A 17,374-nucleotide genomic window follows, 5' to 3' on the forward strand; every position below is an offset into this window, starting at 1 on the left:
CATAATCCTCTTAAACAGACGTTTCCCTAGTGGCAGCTAATTTTGTATCCCCACCTTTCACTGCTGAGTTTCTGATCTATTGATTTGTTCCAAATCTGAAGGATGATAATTTCAAGATTCCTTTACTCTCGTGTAACAGTACAGAACATGTAATATTAGATAAAATTGCCTTCAGACAAAGAGTCGCCATTAATCCCCTCACAGCAAGGAGAAAGGAAAAGATTGTTCCTTCAGAGCCACTGAGTGTTCATGAATTCGCCACCAGCACTCTCGCAGCCTCTTTGACTGCGCAGACTTCTGTTCCATTTATTTGCATCCAAGCTCCAGATCTCTGACATGATCAAGAAGCCTTCAGTGCCCAAGGCCTTTTGGGAGCATTAGAACTTGGGAGTTGAACCCTTCGGAGCAGAGCTGTGACTATGCTCCCCACTCTCCCAGGTCTGCACCAGCAGCAGTGCTGCCAATTTGCTCATGATGAGCATTCAATTCCTCTCATGTCAGGCTAAAAGTTCAATATTTTAAATGGAACTCAATTTAAAAAAAATGCTACATCTTAGATTAGGACCGTAAAGGGAAACTGTGTGGATTGTGCTGATCTGAATCCCATCTTAATGAAATTACTCCTCACTGTCTATCCCTTGTACTTAGTTGGATTGGATGCAGAGATCTCATCTTGTAACCCTTCTGCATGCTAGAGTCCAACAATATTGTCCCAATGGAAAATGAACATTTAGTTTTGCCTTACTGTCCAACCATCTTGTCCAGACCAACTTTTTGCCCTTACACACTAATCTCATTTGTCCTCATTCAGACTGTATCCTTGTACCTTGCTACTTAAGTGCAATGTTCCTTAAGCGTAATAATTAAATCCAGTTCCACCACCTCTTCTTTCAGCGAGTACCAGAAATTAACAAAAAAAGCCACAAGATCCATTCAAAATCCAATTTCTCTTCCATTACACCCACGCTCACCTTCTGATACTCTTGCCACAGGGAAAATAGTTTCTAACTATGAATACCTCTTATAATTTTACATTCCTCTATCAGGCCACCCCTCAGAATCCTTTACTCCAGGGGTGGCCAAACTTTTAATTTTTAAATTCAGACATGCAGCACAGGCCATTTTGCCCTACAAGTCCATGCTGCCCAATTATCGTGGGCTGAAATGGCCTGTTACTATGCTGTATGTCTAAATCAAAAATTAAAAGGTTGACCATCTCTGCATTACTCCATGCAAAATAACCCCAGCCTATCCATTCTCTTCTCATAGCTAAAGTCCTTCAACCTAGGAAACAAGAAAGAAAGTTGGAAACCCCCAAGAAAAAAAAAAGGAAAAAAATGAAAAGAAAAAAAGGGAAAAAACCCCAGGCAACATTCTGGTGAATCTCCTCTGTACTTTCTCTAATGCACACACATCAGGTGGCAACTGAAATAGGTGCCACTAATAGGAATTGGCATTTAAATTGCATCATGATACTGAAGAACCATTAAATTTTAAATGTTAAGTATTCTAAAACTACAATTAAAAATTAAACAAAAGCAAATTAATTTAAAAAGCAATTCCTAATTGGATTCCTAATTTTTTGTTCCACAATTGCTATGAAAATCAATCAGCACTTATTCACTTCACCAGGTCTGGATTTGCACAGGATCCAAGAGAAAATCTCCGAGATGATAAAGAAGGATCCATTCAGTTCCACACTGACATCTATTCATGGCCTCATGTCCTGCCAAAATGAGGCCACTCGCAAATTGGAGGAAAACACCTTGCATTCCATCTCGGCCATTTCCAGTTTCTGTTAACTTCCTCTCCAGGACTCCCTCATTACTTCAATCCCTTCCCCCAGCTCCCCATTTCCTGCCAGAGAGCTATCCTTAGCCCTCTATCCTCTTCCCTTTACACCTCAGCTTCTTTCTCATCTACTCTCTCACCTGTATCCACCCATTACCTCTTTCCTATCAGCATGTGCTCCTTTCCTTCTCACTCCAAATGTTTTATTCAGGCACTTGCCTGATTTTCGACATTCTTGATGATGGGCTCAGGCCAGAAACATCGACTGCCTTTTACTTTCTCTGGATGCTGTGTGACCTGCTGAGTTTATCCAGCACTTTTGTGTACTGCACTGGACCCCAGCATCTGCATCATTTACCTCAAGCTGGGTCCTTCACTGGATTCAGACAGGAATCAAATGCCAGTACGAACAGTGACAAATTCAAAGGGGCAAATATAGGTCCTGGATATCTGTGTTTCGCAGTTGCAAATGCACAACTCGAAGGCTTATTTCAACTGCAATGGTTGAATGTTAGTCACTTAACATGATACCATAGGTACAAGTTAGAAATTGGCAAAATTAATTTGGAATTCAACATGTGTATTTTCATAAAAAACCAAAAGTATGCATTTCTTGTTGTCCAATAGTTTAACTTCAGTATGTAGAGATTTCTAATAACCAAATATCAGCCTCAAGTGAACAATCATTAGTAGAAAACTATTTAGGCATTAATATATGCATAAACTTTCAAAAAATGAATGCATTGCATCCAAGATGTAATTTCTGTCAAGTTTCTAGAATTCGTAGATTGAGATTTCAAAATCAGAAATGTTATTCTTTCAATATTTCTAAATGTGACAATGAAATTCCCTCTGGCAATTAAGTATATACGGCTATTTTTAAAAAGTGACTTTAAAAGTTACAGTGAAACATGAAAGTCTGCAGATGTTGTGACTGTAGTGAAAACCCAGAAATGCTGGAGAAACTCAGCAGGTCTCGCAGGAGCCTGAGGCCTTTTTTGTTAATCATCGATCTTTACCTTCCATGGATTCTTCTAGACTGGATTTGTTCCTCCAGCATTTCTGTGCTTTCTTTTTTTTAAAAAAAAGTACACCACTGGTTGCAACTGCTTCTAACAATCATTAAACATACTCTGCAGAAACTTCTCAAAATTGAAGTCATTTTATTTTTTAAGATTAGATTGGTCAAACAGCACATCTTGGTATTTGGAGGAGTCTGAATCGTCAGATAAGATGGATGATATGGTACACAGTGATCTTCTCATTATTTTTCTAACTGTTCTGGGAATATTGATTTAGTTACTTTCACATCTGCTGTTTTACTCCCCCATCTCACTTTAAGAGTTTAATTAGGAATGAAGGAGTTTTCACTGTTCTCTCTCTCTCTCTCTCTCTCTCTCTCTCTCTCTCTCTCTCTCTCTCTCAACTGGCTGCTACTTCTGTTTAGACAATGCTATTTGGAGACAGATACTGGCATGAGTACAGAGATGACAGCAGATTTAATTATTACCAACACACCGGCTCAAAGGCTCTTCAGATCTAATGATGGGGAACAGAAGACAAATTTATCCTGAAAGTTGTATGAAGACTACATAAATTATGCACTAACTGAATCAATGCAGATATTTAAATGAGAGAATTGTGTTGAGCCAACTTTGGCACTCTTGCATCACTTGAATTTTCTAGTGTCCCCTTAAAATAGTACACTATAGTCACATGCCACATAATGGACGATCAGGCAACATTCGACCGCATACATATCAGTGGTCCCATAACATTATAATAGAGTTCAGAAATCTCAATTGGAGAACAGGACGTAATGGATGTAACTGACGCAACAGCTTCCCGCATGCAACACGTGCATCTTGTATACAAAGCGATTGTGCTGTCAAGTGCATAATGGCACAGTACATATATAACCTATAATACATGTCTTGATAGTCATTATAAATGCTTATGTTACTGCGCTTTCTATCATTATTTTAATGTGAATTTTCCATACTTATAAAGTTTACGATACTGTATAGTATTAACCTACTTAACCCATAGATCACCTTGCCAGATACATTAGCCGAAATACAGTAATGTGTACAGTATCTTTGTTACTTTGTCAATACAGGTACACTACAGTATCCCATATAGCTTTGCTAAGTATATACTGCGTTCGCACAAGTCAAAATTGCATAACAATATTTCACAGAACGTATTGTGGATGTTAAGCGACACATGACTGTACTTATAAAAGTAATAAAGGAGGCAAATTAAAAGAAAAATAATTCAACATTCCTGAAATAATTGAAATCTGAAAGTCAGTACTCAGAGTATTCATCGCAATTACCCATGGGGATATTGCGGTTATTGTTACTGGGTTCGAGTCTTAAACTAATTTTGGATTAGGTGATGTCTATGTGTCTGATGTTCTTTGAGATCCTCCAATTAGTTATTATGATAGATCCTTTGGTAGGCAGTTCATACATTTGATTCTCTTTTTCTCAAATATAATTTAGAATTGATTTCCATTTCCACCAGCCATATTCCAAGCAGTACTGCTTTAAAATATTAAAAGCTCTGCAGTATGTTCATTTCTTTACATTAGACAATCACTCAAAAACTACAAAAAAATCTTCCTTGGTGTTCAAAGAACATACTGCAGAGAAAGGTGGAGTAAGTGGGAATGGAATATGACATTTTATTTATTGTTCATGATAAATCTATGGATTAATCCAAGATCTGAAATGAGGAAACTGGAGAAATGAAAGACAACAAATAATGACACAAACGGGAGAAGCAGATTCCGGACATTAAAACCCATGGTACCCAGTGACACCCAACTAAACAACCAACATCCTCCAAGATGGTACTTAAAATTTTTTGCAAAACCTTTAAATCTTGTGCAGCTCAAATTTTGTATGATAGCTGGCCTGTGAAATGCTGTGATTTAAAAAAAAATATAGCACCTTGCAATGTGCAATATAAATACATTGTGATCACTTAAGTCCAATTAATGTCTGCAGAAGGCTAGCCAAATAAAAAACATCTTAAATAAACGTGTATTGAAAGTTGTGAAATTTCATCTCAAAGAATCTTTCTTCATTGCACATGTTGTGAATTTGGACAGCTTTCTTTGGGCATAAAGTCATGTTTCCTTATACTCACTGTGATTTTGCCTCCGTAGTATTCAGAGTGATGCTGCTTGAAGGCTTTTCTGACATGCTGATTATTACTTAGACAATTATGTTGGTCAGTGGATCCTTTGCTCTTGGCATCTTCATAGTTTGTTAAACTAGAAAAAGTATAGAAAAAAATGTAACTTCAATGGAGCAATAGGTGAAATGTTTGCTCAGTGAGTACGTGTAGGAATATTCCGTCAAAATATGAATCTGCAGGCAAGCGGAAAGAAAATTCTGAGAGAGTCGACAGATATTAAAATGTACTAGCAAGAAAAAGAGCTGAACCCATTAAAGACTAGCATGGCCATCGTTATGTGGAACCACACATTTCTCAGTTTTGACTTTGAAGGAATTGAAACAAATAAATTGCAATTTATCAGATCATGTATAAATGATGAGGGAGGAGGGGATGGCAGGCATGGAGTGCTTTATGTGGGAAAATCCCCAGGGCTTGACTCATACATGCATGGTGGGAATCAAGGGCCTTTGAAGAAATATTTGCCACACCTTAGGCCACAGGCAAATTTCTGCAAGGAGGTTAAATGTTCAAAGTTAAACATTTATTGTCAGAGTACATACATAACATCACATACCACCCTGAGATTCTTTCTTCTGCAGGCGAGGCAGAATTTCTAATAATTAGCAACTGTAAACAATACTCAAGAAGAAAGAAATGTAAACAAAAGAAAGAAATATATTAAAGGGCAGTAAGGTCTAGTCAATAGGCAAGTGAGACTGAAACAAGAGTGGGAAATCAAGTTAGACAAGTTCACAGATGCTTGGGTTTAGGGCGGCACTGTTAGCATAGCAATTAGAGCAACGCTGTTACAACTCTAGCGATCAGGACCGGGGCTCGAATCCTGCGCTGTCTGTAGGGAGTTCGTACATTCTCCCCGTGTCTCTGTGGGTTTGCTCCTGGTGCTCTGGTTTCCTCCCACCATTCAAAACATGCCAGGGTTGTAGTCAATTGGGTGGCACAAGCTTATGGGCTGAAAGGGCATGTTACTGTGTTGCAAGTCTAAATTCTTCTTTTAAAAAATTGAGTGCAATAATATAAACATGCTGTAGAAACACAGCAGGTCATATAACATCCATAGAAAGTAAAGGGTAACTAATGTTTCAGGCCTGGGCCCTTCGCCAGGTATCAACCTGAAATCATACCTGACAAAGGGTAACCAACACTTCAGGCCTGGCCCTTTTGTCAGGTATGATTTATCAGGTTGATACCTGGCAAAGGGCCCAGGCCTGAAACATCGGTTACCCTTTACTTCCTATGGATGTTGTATGATCTGCTGGGATAGTGGGAAAGTTGTTGGGAGGGCGTTCTAGGGACAAGATCTATCAGCATTTAGATAGTCAGAGACAAAGTTGACAGCATCAATTTGTGCAAGGGAAATAGTGTCTCTTGCATCTCAGTTTTATTTCTGAATAAGCATTCAAGAAAAATAATGAGGGAAGGCAGTGCATATTTTCTATAGGGTCTTTAGCAAGGTTCCCATATGGAAGGCTAGTTTGGATGGTTGGATCACATGAGATCCAAATTAGCTTGGTGAAAGATGTCAGAGGGTAGTAGAAGAGGGCTACTTTTCAGTTGGAAGTTCACATGATTAGTAGTGCCACAAGGGTCAATTGTCACTGTTTGTCATCTATACCAGAAATTCTCAACCTTTTTTTGGTTATGGCCCTCCACACCACCACCCCCCCCCCCCCATCCCAAACTTTGCTCAACTTTATGGGCCTCCTTCCTTGTGAAGCAGTAGTCAAGTTTTGGTTTCTTTCATACTTCTCCCGTTCACATAAAAAACAGCTATATTGAGTGAGGTGAAAAGAAACAAGGCTTTTAAATGTGGCACCCGGTTGTGGGGTGAGCTGTAAGGTTCCCATTGAGAAGGGCTGAAAACAAATGATTTTGAAAACAATGTAGTTAATGCAATCAGTAAATGCAAATATAGAAGATAGTGAGAACCTTAAATTTTTATCATTTGGGAAGGTGGGCCAGGAAATAGCAAATTGAATTTAATTGGCCTACTCTCATTTATGTTCTTATTTCTTGCATCTGCAGCATTTTCTGTGTTCAAACAAAATCAGTGTCTTTCACAAATCAAAATTAGATGAAACAATCATTGATAAATATCAAGTGGTAATCATTGCACAACCTTCTCCACCCCACCAACTACAGTAAAAGGATTTATTATCTAAAAGAAAACAAGGTAAATTACCTGCTCCTATGTGGAAGCTCATTTTAATCTCGATACAGGATATACTGTGCAAAATCATAATTCTGCACAACGTACTCTTATTTTCTATCATTACCCTCTTTCAAAGTGAATCTACCTATGATGGAAATAATTGATGGTATCATACCCATCAGCATGTCTTCAGGAGCATGATGCAGTCTTTATGGTGTTTGCATAGAGGTCAAGATTGTACCTTGGTTATTGGAGCCAAAGCAACAACACTACCTGCTGCCCAAGGATGATGAAAGCATAGTCTCTGAATTTTTTTTTAAGGCAGAGTTAGGTTCTTGATTAACAAAATGGTGAAAGAAAAAAGCAGTAAACAAATATGTAGAGTTTATGTTAAGGTCAGATCAGCTACAATCCTATTGAATGGTGGATCAGGGTCAAGGGATGAATGGACTTTGTTAGATATTCACATGAATTTGCTGCAGAGATGACAACATTTCTATTAGCTTACACAATACCTGCAATAAATCATCTGGCCTCCCACACATAATTAATGAAAAATAGCATTGCACCATTTCTCTCATACTTGTGAAATCCCTCAAACTCCATGCTCTACCTATACTGTCATTGTACCTCAGCACAGCTCACAAAATGGTAGCTGGCTTCAATCACCTTTTTCAACACAGCTATAATTACAGTGAAGTCATGCACTATATTGAAAATACACAAGCTTTCAGAAAGGTCAGTTATTTTATACAAACTCTTTTTGAACATGACTAAATAAATGGCTTGCAAAATATGGCAAATTATCCTAAAACTTCAAACAATCTCATAAACCTTCAAGAGAATTTCTATTAATATTCAAAAAGTACAATTTTATTGCACCAATTCCAAATGTGATTTCTTTTGCCAGTCAACCATTTTGCATTCTCCAGGTTTCCATCTTTCTTCTTATTTGTTTCAAGTTATTTTACTTCTTACTCATTTTGCCACCAAAAAGATTGTACATTTTGCAGGAGAAAGAGTTTTTGGAATTTTCTTCACAAATATAAAATTCCAATCTTTCATTCCAACTGTTAATGTGATTAATTTAAAATCTGAATTCAATTGCAACACATTTTTAATTGTAGCAACTCCAGTCTTTTTAAACTCTGCCTTAACTATGAATCCAACAATTTCCTCTGGTCTAAACTATTTTTATTAAACTAGCATCTTGCTGTGAACAAAATATTTCATGGAACACAGAGGTTCATCTCTGCATGAAATGTTAAACATGAAGTAATTTTCTTTCTGAAATGTAGATACAGTTTTGTAAACCATAACCAGATTGCTTAGATCAGTTTCAGGACACTATACCTTGCCAGCACTCCTGGGGTCCCTGACCAGAATTAAACCCAGTCAGAACATAAAATAGCCTTTAGCTATAGTGGGGGTTTGGGTCAGCAAGAGTAAGAAAGGTCATATTACAACAAAGGTCACAGCTGTAAGGAAAAAGATGAATGGTGAATCAAGTCTCTGGTAATTCTTATTATAGTGGCTTGTAATAGTAATCGGAGGTGTTCTGCCCTGATCACTATCGGATTGATCTAAATGAGGCACTCCTTCATCAGGTATTGTCTGAACTCTAAAGACAGGAACCTTCCTTCATAGCTTACTTTTCATTCTCACATTGATGTGTCAAGGACATGATGGAATTGCTCATTCACGGCTGTGTTTTTGATCTCACTCAGAAAAGTGAATGAAGTGAACTGGATCGAATTAGCTGTGGTGAAAACTAGGAACAGCTCCATTTATAGAAGCGTGGCTGTAATTTGTAGTGCCCTTTATTCATCTAATGTCATTCACACGTCAAACAAGCTGGAGGATATCGTGGTCAATTGCTCAGATGGTCTGTGGCCAAAGGTTAAAGAGGCAGATCCTGATTATCCCACATGACAAACTGAAGCCAATTTATTTGTGGAAGGAAGTGATTGTAAACCACTTAAAAGTCAATGCTACCAAAAATATATCAGCAAACTTAAAGCAAGTTAACAATTTTTAAGATTGAAAATTACAAAAAGTTAGTGGCGACAGTTCAGGGAGGTTAAAGAGTAACTAATTTGTTCCTCTTCAGGTGCTTTGGCAGAATAATCTCTTCTTCCACTGTGTCCCTGTTATTAAAATAAGATTGGTATTTCAATGTCTAAATATCTAATATGAAGAATAAATAGAATTGATTTAAAAAAAATGACTCAAGTTTTTGTTGATTCCCAAAATCACAAGAGAAAACAAGTTAATTCTTGTCCACTGACATTGAAAAGAACAATAAATTGGAGGTGTTACATAGTGTTCTGTGATATACATTTAGGAATTCCAAGTGCATTTTAGAAAGGGCATTTCTTATTATAATTGTGGGTTTCCCACAGCTAAATTTTAGTGACTTATACTTGTCTATCCAACAATGTAGAGGATCAGGTTTATCTCACACAAGAGGTTAGCTGTAATCACAGCATTTGATTTCCAAGAACTCGAGTAATCAGTTCACAAATTTGACAGCAATCAACTGCAGTGGTTCTTTCCTGTGAAAAGAATTTGCAGCAAACTATTTTTCCCTTGATTTCTTTCATCACCCATTATAGCTTTGGGAAGGAAAAAAGGGAAATGTTTGTATTTTGCAGAGGTTCTTTGCCTTGACAACAATATAGCAGATCTGTGGCAGGGATGGGTGCTATATAATTTTGTTCACTGACTTGGGAACATAGGTACAGGCCAATAATTGGGAATCACTAAGCGTTGTTGGCTTACAAGATAGGAAGAGTTGTTCACTAAGAAATATTCAAGCTGGAGTTGCACCCTGATAGAGAAGTCAACTATACAAAATATTATAGTAGAGTCTACATTTATCCCAAGCTGCTGGACAAAGGACAGGAGTGCATTCCTTGCTAGTTTATATTCCTGATGAGTAAGATAATGATTTGCTCTATGCCCAATGTTGTCGTAACAACAGAGTTCAGGCAAGTCAGCATACACCCAAAAATGAACACAATATTTAACGGTCTGCATTATTCCGTAAACTTTTATCCATTTGTTTTTTTTCTACCATTGCAGATGTTTTCAATAAACACCTGAAATAACATTTATAAAAGCTCAGAAATCATCTCTACGAATCCACGAAAAAGAATTGGTAATAACCTGTCCAGTTAAATTGTTGTGCTTCCTTTCAGACTGTCCAGTTACTCTCAAGAGCTTGTTAATTACCTAACTCCATTCTCTACAGAGAAAGTTAATTAACCATCTGGTATCTCAATGGAGCTTGTTAATAACATGTCCAGTATCTCCAGTCTTTATAACACATTGTTATATTAAGCTTTCTTTTCCACTTGTCAAGAACTGCAAATTGAGAATTTTTCACAATTTGAATTACTTTTTTGGTAATTTTGTTTTAACGTATTTTCACATTAATAAAAGGTTAATAGATTGTCAGAAGAACTCGTCATGCTATATTTATGCCGCTGATTAGTAGTCACGAACTACTGTGAATTAAAATACTTTTTCTTGCAATATTTTGCATTGCAATTTAGCAATTAACAATCACAAAACAATTAGTAATAGTAAATGCAGCAAGAGTGGCATTGAACAGACAAATCTAGCTTTCAGATTTGATGATTTATGAATCCAGACTTAAGCTTGCAGAAGTGTGGTGACAAATTTATCATTCAAAATGTGTGCATTGGCCAAGTTACTGAAATTGAAAAACTTAAAGGTGCTTTAAACTTCAGTGATACAACCATTTAGTCCACTATTTTACAACACAAGATTGAGTAGTAGCCTTACATAAATCTGATGGGCAATAAGCACTTGTAAGTGATGCCAATTTTATACACAAACTGCCTTCTAGCTGTCACTCAAAACTAGCAATTTATTTGCATCAAAAACTGATTTAACATTTTTTCATTGTTTGCTTCCTTAGAATTGATATGCAAAGAAAACCATTAAGAGATTGAATAATTTACTGCAGAATTCAATCAACCATTTATTTGAACTAAATGGCAAAAAAAAACCTGACACTAACCAATAAACAGGATGGAAGAAAACAAACCTTTCTCAAGAGATTCACATGGAGGTATCTTGGCCCAATAAAGGTAGATAAATCTCCAGGGCTCGATCAAATGTATCCTAGGACAGTGCAGGAAATTAGAGAAGAAATTGCAGGGGTCTTGACAGAGATATTTGTATCATCACTTTTCTCACATGGGGTGCCTGAAAACTAGAGGGTGCCTCATGTTGTGCCTTTGCTGTACTTTTGTTTAAGGCAATACCCACCATCATTCTCAATACCAAGGCACCATAAGCTGCATTCTCAACCCTCTACTATTTTTCTTGTACACCCACAACTGCCTGGACAAACTCTGCTCCAACTCCATCTAAAAATATGAATGACACAACCTCTGTAGGCAGGATTTCTATCAAGGATGTGGAACTCAGGTTGCCGAAGAATCGAGCAGGAGTCTGTGTGGCTGCAGAGTCTGCTGGAAAACTGGAGGCGAATCCACAGACACTCTAACTCTGAAGGGACTCTCTTAGGCTTCTTTTTCCTCTCTCACTGTAAGGGGTGCTGGGGGTCACCAATGGCAACCCTTTTTCTGCCTTATTTTGTGTAATATTACATATTCTGTACTATTACATGACAATAAAGGAATCTTGATTAAGCAGAGTACAGAAGAGATAAAGATGTTGCTTGGTGCCAAGCACAGCAACCTCTTTCTCAATATTAGCAAGACTAAGTAGCTAGTCATAGACTTCAGGAGAAGGGGCAAAGCTCACTCTCCAGTCTATACCAACTTGCTGTGGAAATAGTAGACAGCTTTAAGATCCTGGGGTAAATATCTCCAGTGCCTTGTCCTGGCCCAGCCACATCAATGCAAAGGCCAAGAAAGCGCACCAGCATGTCCATTTCTGTAGAAGCTTCAGGAAATTTTTCATGACACTGAAGCCACTCTATTTGTACAGTTGCACCACTGAAAGCATCCGGTCAGGATGCATCATTGCATTATACAGGAACTACTCTGCCCAAGACTGCAAAAAAAAACCAGCAGAATGTTGTGAATATGATTCCAGACCATCATACATACCACCCTCCCCTCCATCTACAACTTAAGTAAGGAGACCAGAACTATACACAGTACTTCAGATGCAGCATTACCAGTGTCCTGTCCAGTTGCAGCAAATTTAATCCATTCAGCAATGAAGGCCCACATTCCATTTGCCTTCATTCAATTATGTACAGTTATGGATGTCACATTACAGAAGAATGAGATAGCAGTAGAAAGAAAGAGTGCAGAAGAGATTCACCAGGGATGTTGCCTGGAATGGAAGCCTGCTGTTACCTCAAGCGATGATAATAGGATGGGTTTATTCTTAGGAAGCTGAAGGGGACTTTATCAGGGCATATATTGAATAGTCAATCTTTTCACTATAATTTAATTTAGCCTATGCCTTCTAAAATTAGAGGGCATAGGTTTCAGATGGCAGGGAGAAACTTAAAGATCAGGAGATCATACTTTTCACAGAGATTATGCTTGTATGGAACAAGCTGACGAAGGAATTGAAGAGGCAAAAACAATTACAGTACTTAAAATGGCATTTGGACAGCTAATTGGTCTAATATGGGCAAATGGGATTAGTGTGGATAGGCATTACTTTCATCATTGATGGGTAGGGTCAGAATCTGTGCCAGATGAACCTTTGACTATGATCCAGTTTCACATCCATAACATTGTCCATGTCTACTAATTTGTTGCTGAAACCCTCTGGATTTCAACTTTTCATTAGTTACCCAATTGCCTCTTTTTAATTAAAAAAAACCTATTCATTTGTTTAATGCACTCAATTGCTGGAAAGACCAGTGCTTATTACCAGTCTCTGATTCCCTGGAAGGGAACTGCCCTTGGTAAAGTTAGACGCTTTATTGCATTGGAAATTCCAGTGTTTGACATCAGAAGTCTAGAAAGAATCACCTTCCCACAAATTGCACCCCTCCTGTAGATTGACAGGTCAGTTTAATCTTAGATAAATTGTTTGAAAAGTTATATAGAAATACAATATCTGCACAAATATTGACAATGCAAAAAAATTCCAATGGGACTAGCTTTGGTATGCAAAGAATGATTTCATTAGGAAAATAAGGAAGACCCCCATGTGTTTAAAAAAACACAACTTACTCTTCATTTAGGGTCTTCACATACCAAAATTCTAATGCAACATTAATTAGCAGGAAAACTTGTTTTGTCCAAACTAGAAGAACACACTTGTAGTCAAAACAAAGTTCAAAATTACAAACCATCTTTGGCTGAAAATTGAAAAGGTTATGTACAGAAAATGCTGTCCATTATAATATTTATTAAAATTAGTTCAAGATGTGGTCCCTTGCAATAGTTCTTGAACTTTGCTCAGAGACTGCTATGCCAGATATCAATGTCTTGTGGTTCAACCAGCCACTTCATCCCATTGCTTAGAGGAAGTACTATGTGGTAGCATGGTGCCTTGAACATGTTAAGCCTATCAGTAAGAACATTGCCAGATTTCAGTCATGTTAGATGGCAAATTGAAAGCTTTAATTTAAAAAATCTCAAGCAACAATTTTCCAAATAAATATAATCTAAAATATTTAAATAATTTGCAGATTTAAAGTAAAACAAATATGCACATTTCATGAATTAGGCTATTAGGGGAACATAATTGATAAATAGGCTATCTACATAACAGAAAACATCCAAAAGTAGCCTTGAGAGAGCTCCCCCTTTCTGTTCAATTACTCTTCTTCACTTGTTCAAAATTTTGGCCTGCTCGGTGGCCAGTAAATTCTTCAGAGGTCTTGCATTAGAATAAATCACATTAGGTGGTCAGATGACTAAGCGTTTGAAAGCAAGACAGGCCGAATTCAAAATGCTGATAATTCAAGCCGATTTGAAAAGACAATGAATCAACGGACCACGTGGTTCTACAATGAGCGATGCAGAGAAGGGATTGCGCGCATTTCTGTTCAGATGAAACAAAATTTTCTGGGAAAGAACAAAATGGAGGAATTCAACCTAATTTTGGTTCAATATAGGAATATAATTAAATTTATTACATGTAAATGATGGGAAAATTTCTTCTGTATGGGTTCTAAATTCATAAATAACTGTCTCCCCATCTCCACAGATACCACCTAGGTTGAATATTCCTAGTTTTTTTTTCCTTAAATGCTGGGTTTTATTTGCAGTAACTGAACATCTTCTTAGGACTGTACATCAAAACAGTGTATTATAATAGAATATTAGAAGAGAAATGCAAATTAAACAAATGAATATCCCAGTGCTTGATCTTAATAACTTTTTTCCCTACCTTATTACTTATGACCACTTAGGAGCCTCGATGTTCAAATCTATTTACATTTCATACTCCTTCTTGGTGACAATTCACAAGCCTAATACACGGAGTAAGAATTCTAGTTGACACACTTGCTCATTTTGAGCTTGTTTGCATGGAACTTGCACTTGAAATGTATTCTTTGGTCCCTTCCAAATGCAAAATTAATTCCCCATACAGTACAATTCCCACATAGACTAGCGTTTTCAAGTAGTTCAAATGATAGCATATTTTGCTTTCAACGTTTCCTGTCCCTGAATTATGTTCAGACTTAAAACAGAAATTGGGTGTCACTTAAACCTATTTCCCGATATCTTCTTTCAGTTCATGAAATGCAAGTGAAGGGACTAGTCCTTCACACATTTTGCAATGCAGACTCACTGAATTAATAGGAAATAAAAGAAATATAGAAAAAGTATACTATAAGATACATTTCTTGCAGGAATTCAACGTAAGTGGAATAAACATGAAGCAAAGCTGCAGCTGCTACTTGAGTCCAAGTATTTTAGTGTTTACTTAACAATTTATAACAAAGCTATCTGCAAAATGGTTAATTGGGGGAATAAAATCCAATTCCTAATAGGCAATTTTGAAAAAAAGCATTTTTCAGTTTTCTAACCTAGTTTACTAGTGGGATATGTACGTAAAATTCATCACTGATAGAGAAGATACTCTATTATTCTTATTTAAAAACAGTCAAATTATAATTAATGCAAATCTTTTCTAGACAAAGTCAGAAAAATGTGTTGTTGAAAACCAAAAGAAGTCTTTAAGAGGCAGAAGAACATCTTGAAAACTCTCCCTCGTGACATCCAAGTTCAAAGTCAGTTGCATATAATAACAGACACCTGACATAATCTAAATTAATACTAACCAAAGATTGCTCTTTATGTACTGAGGATAATGAAATTCTTGTGAAGATCATTTTAAAAGTATACAGTACTTGATGTGGATGTTCGGCCAATGACAAAACAAATTAAAATTTAATTTGTCCTGCCCATTAGCTGCAATCCACCAGGAAGCAAAATAGATCTTGATTACTGAATTTTTTAGTACGAGAACTGCCTTTAATTGAAGTATTATAGCAATTTAGTACATATTATGTAAACAAGTGAATGCACAACACTGGAAAGATAATTTTTAAGAAGAAAAATAATTACTTACCTGGACATACCACTTGGTTTCAAGTCTGTGAAGAACGGATTTCTGGAATCAATTTCAAAGCTACTGTGAAAATTTCCAGAAAAGGGATTTAGTGCTTTTGCATGGCTGACACTTTCAGACTTCATATTGGTAATCTTTTCAGGCTTTTTAATATCTTTCTTGCCAGTCACACGTGCAAAAAGACTAATTTTCTCTTTGTCTTTCTTGGCCTCTTTCTTCATATCATATGGTCTGTAATTTGATGCGTATCCGGCATCCAAACTTGTGTCTCTGATCTCCCACGAGTCACTGGTATTATCAAAAGGATTTCTACTTCTTGGCAATGTGGCAGCCTTTGGTTGCGACGCTTTTGGATCATTACCATTGTTCGAGTCAGATTTTGGGTCGAATTGATCAACTTTGGAAGTGTCCATACTTTGTGATCGTCTGTGGGGTGATTTTGGAAGGCAGTCACTCCCTGCAGGAATTTGAATTACAAGTAAAAATTGCAAATATTAAATCTCTATTTGATTTAAAGTGCACAATAATAATTTACAAAACAGTTTGAAAAGTATCTTATTTTTAAAAAATACTGTATACAGTACCTCAGACTTTAAACATTAAAAAAATGCTAAAATTTATTAGACATGTCAGATGAGAACAAGGATAATTCCAGCACTTTCAAACATAGCAAGCCATGCTGTGTTTAATTTTTGCATTATGGAAAGCCAAGTGTGGTTGCCTTCCTACACCAAGTTGTTGATCTAAACTTTAAAAGTATGCAAGATGACTATGAAACAAAGATTAGTGGTACCTCCATAGCACAGAGGCAGCAAACATTTTTTCCAACATAGTTGGCTACTCGTCTCTGTTCTCTGTAATGGATGCTATGTGGGCTTGGTAGCCAATCTCTAGGTTATTCATGGCTTTTTTGAAATTAATAGGCTCATTTTTAAACATCAAAACTCATGCCTATAAAAACAATGATAAAATTTGCAAATATACCTGTACTACAAAATATATACTTTATAGTAGAAAAATATAAATTTTGAAAACAAATGGAATAAGCCACATACATTTCATGAGTGACAAATGTGAGGTACTTTTACACAGGTTTCAGACCCTCTGACATTGGCCTTTCCTTTTTGAGGTTTTACTGCATCTTCAGTGCATTCCTCATCATGTAATTTTGCACCTTGGAAAGTGCCAGACTGAAACAGTCATGGACAGCTCCTTGCAATGAAAGATCAGTTTGTGTTGATAATTTTGAATTGGTTTGTGACAGTACAAAGTAGTTTTGAAATGGCAAACTAGATCCTTCCCTCCAATAACAGCCAGCCACATTGCGGCAAGATCCAAGCCAAAACATAATTGATCAGTTTGACTCCCCTCATCATTCAAACTTCAGTCAAGAACAAAACAAGAAACAATCATTCTGACACAAGTCTAAACTAGGTAATAAAGAGTTTGTCCGAAAATGCATTCAAGTTTTGGATTTAACATTAACAACAGACTTGATCAGCTGTTTACACAAGAGGTCTAATCTTCTCTCACACCTTCCAAACTTCTAGCAAGTTGACTTCTGATTTGTAGCTCCACATCACATTCCACAGCCATCAAAAAAATTAATTCTCCATCCCATAATGATCTTCCATCCTTGGACTCATTGATCTAAATTCTACAGAATATAATTTA

The 17,374-nt window shown here is 36.8% G+C and overlaps 1 protein-coding gene across 1 annotated transcript in view; it reads right to left on the reverse strand.

Annotated features, from left to right (window-relative positions):
* Positions 1-17,374, reverse strand: part of LOC138744227 (rab11 family-interacting protein 2) — a 59,631-nt gene that overhangs the window by 4,351 nt on the left and 37,906 nt on the right. Inside the window, exons 3-4 of the mRNA XM_069900050.1 lie at positions 15,701-16,157; positions 4,948-5,074 (exon numbers count right to left, since the gene is read on the reverse strand). Of these exons, the coding sequence (XP_069756151.1) occupies positions 4,948-5,074; positions 15,701-16,157 (584 nt within the window). The remainder of the gene's footprint in view (positions 1-4,947; positions 5,075-15,700; positions 16,158-17,374) is intronic.

Source organism: Narcine bancroftii, chromosome 10, assembly GCF_036971445.1.
Source record: "Narcine bancroftii isolate sNarBan1 chromosome 10, sNarBan1.hap1, whole genome shotgun sequence".
NCBI classification, from domain to species: Eukaryota; Metazoa; Chordata; class Chondrichthyes; order Torpediniformes; family Narcinidae; genus Narcine; species Narcine bancroftii.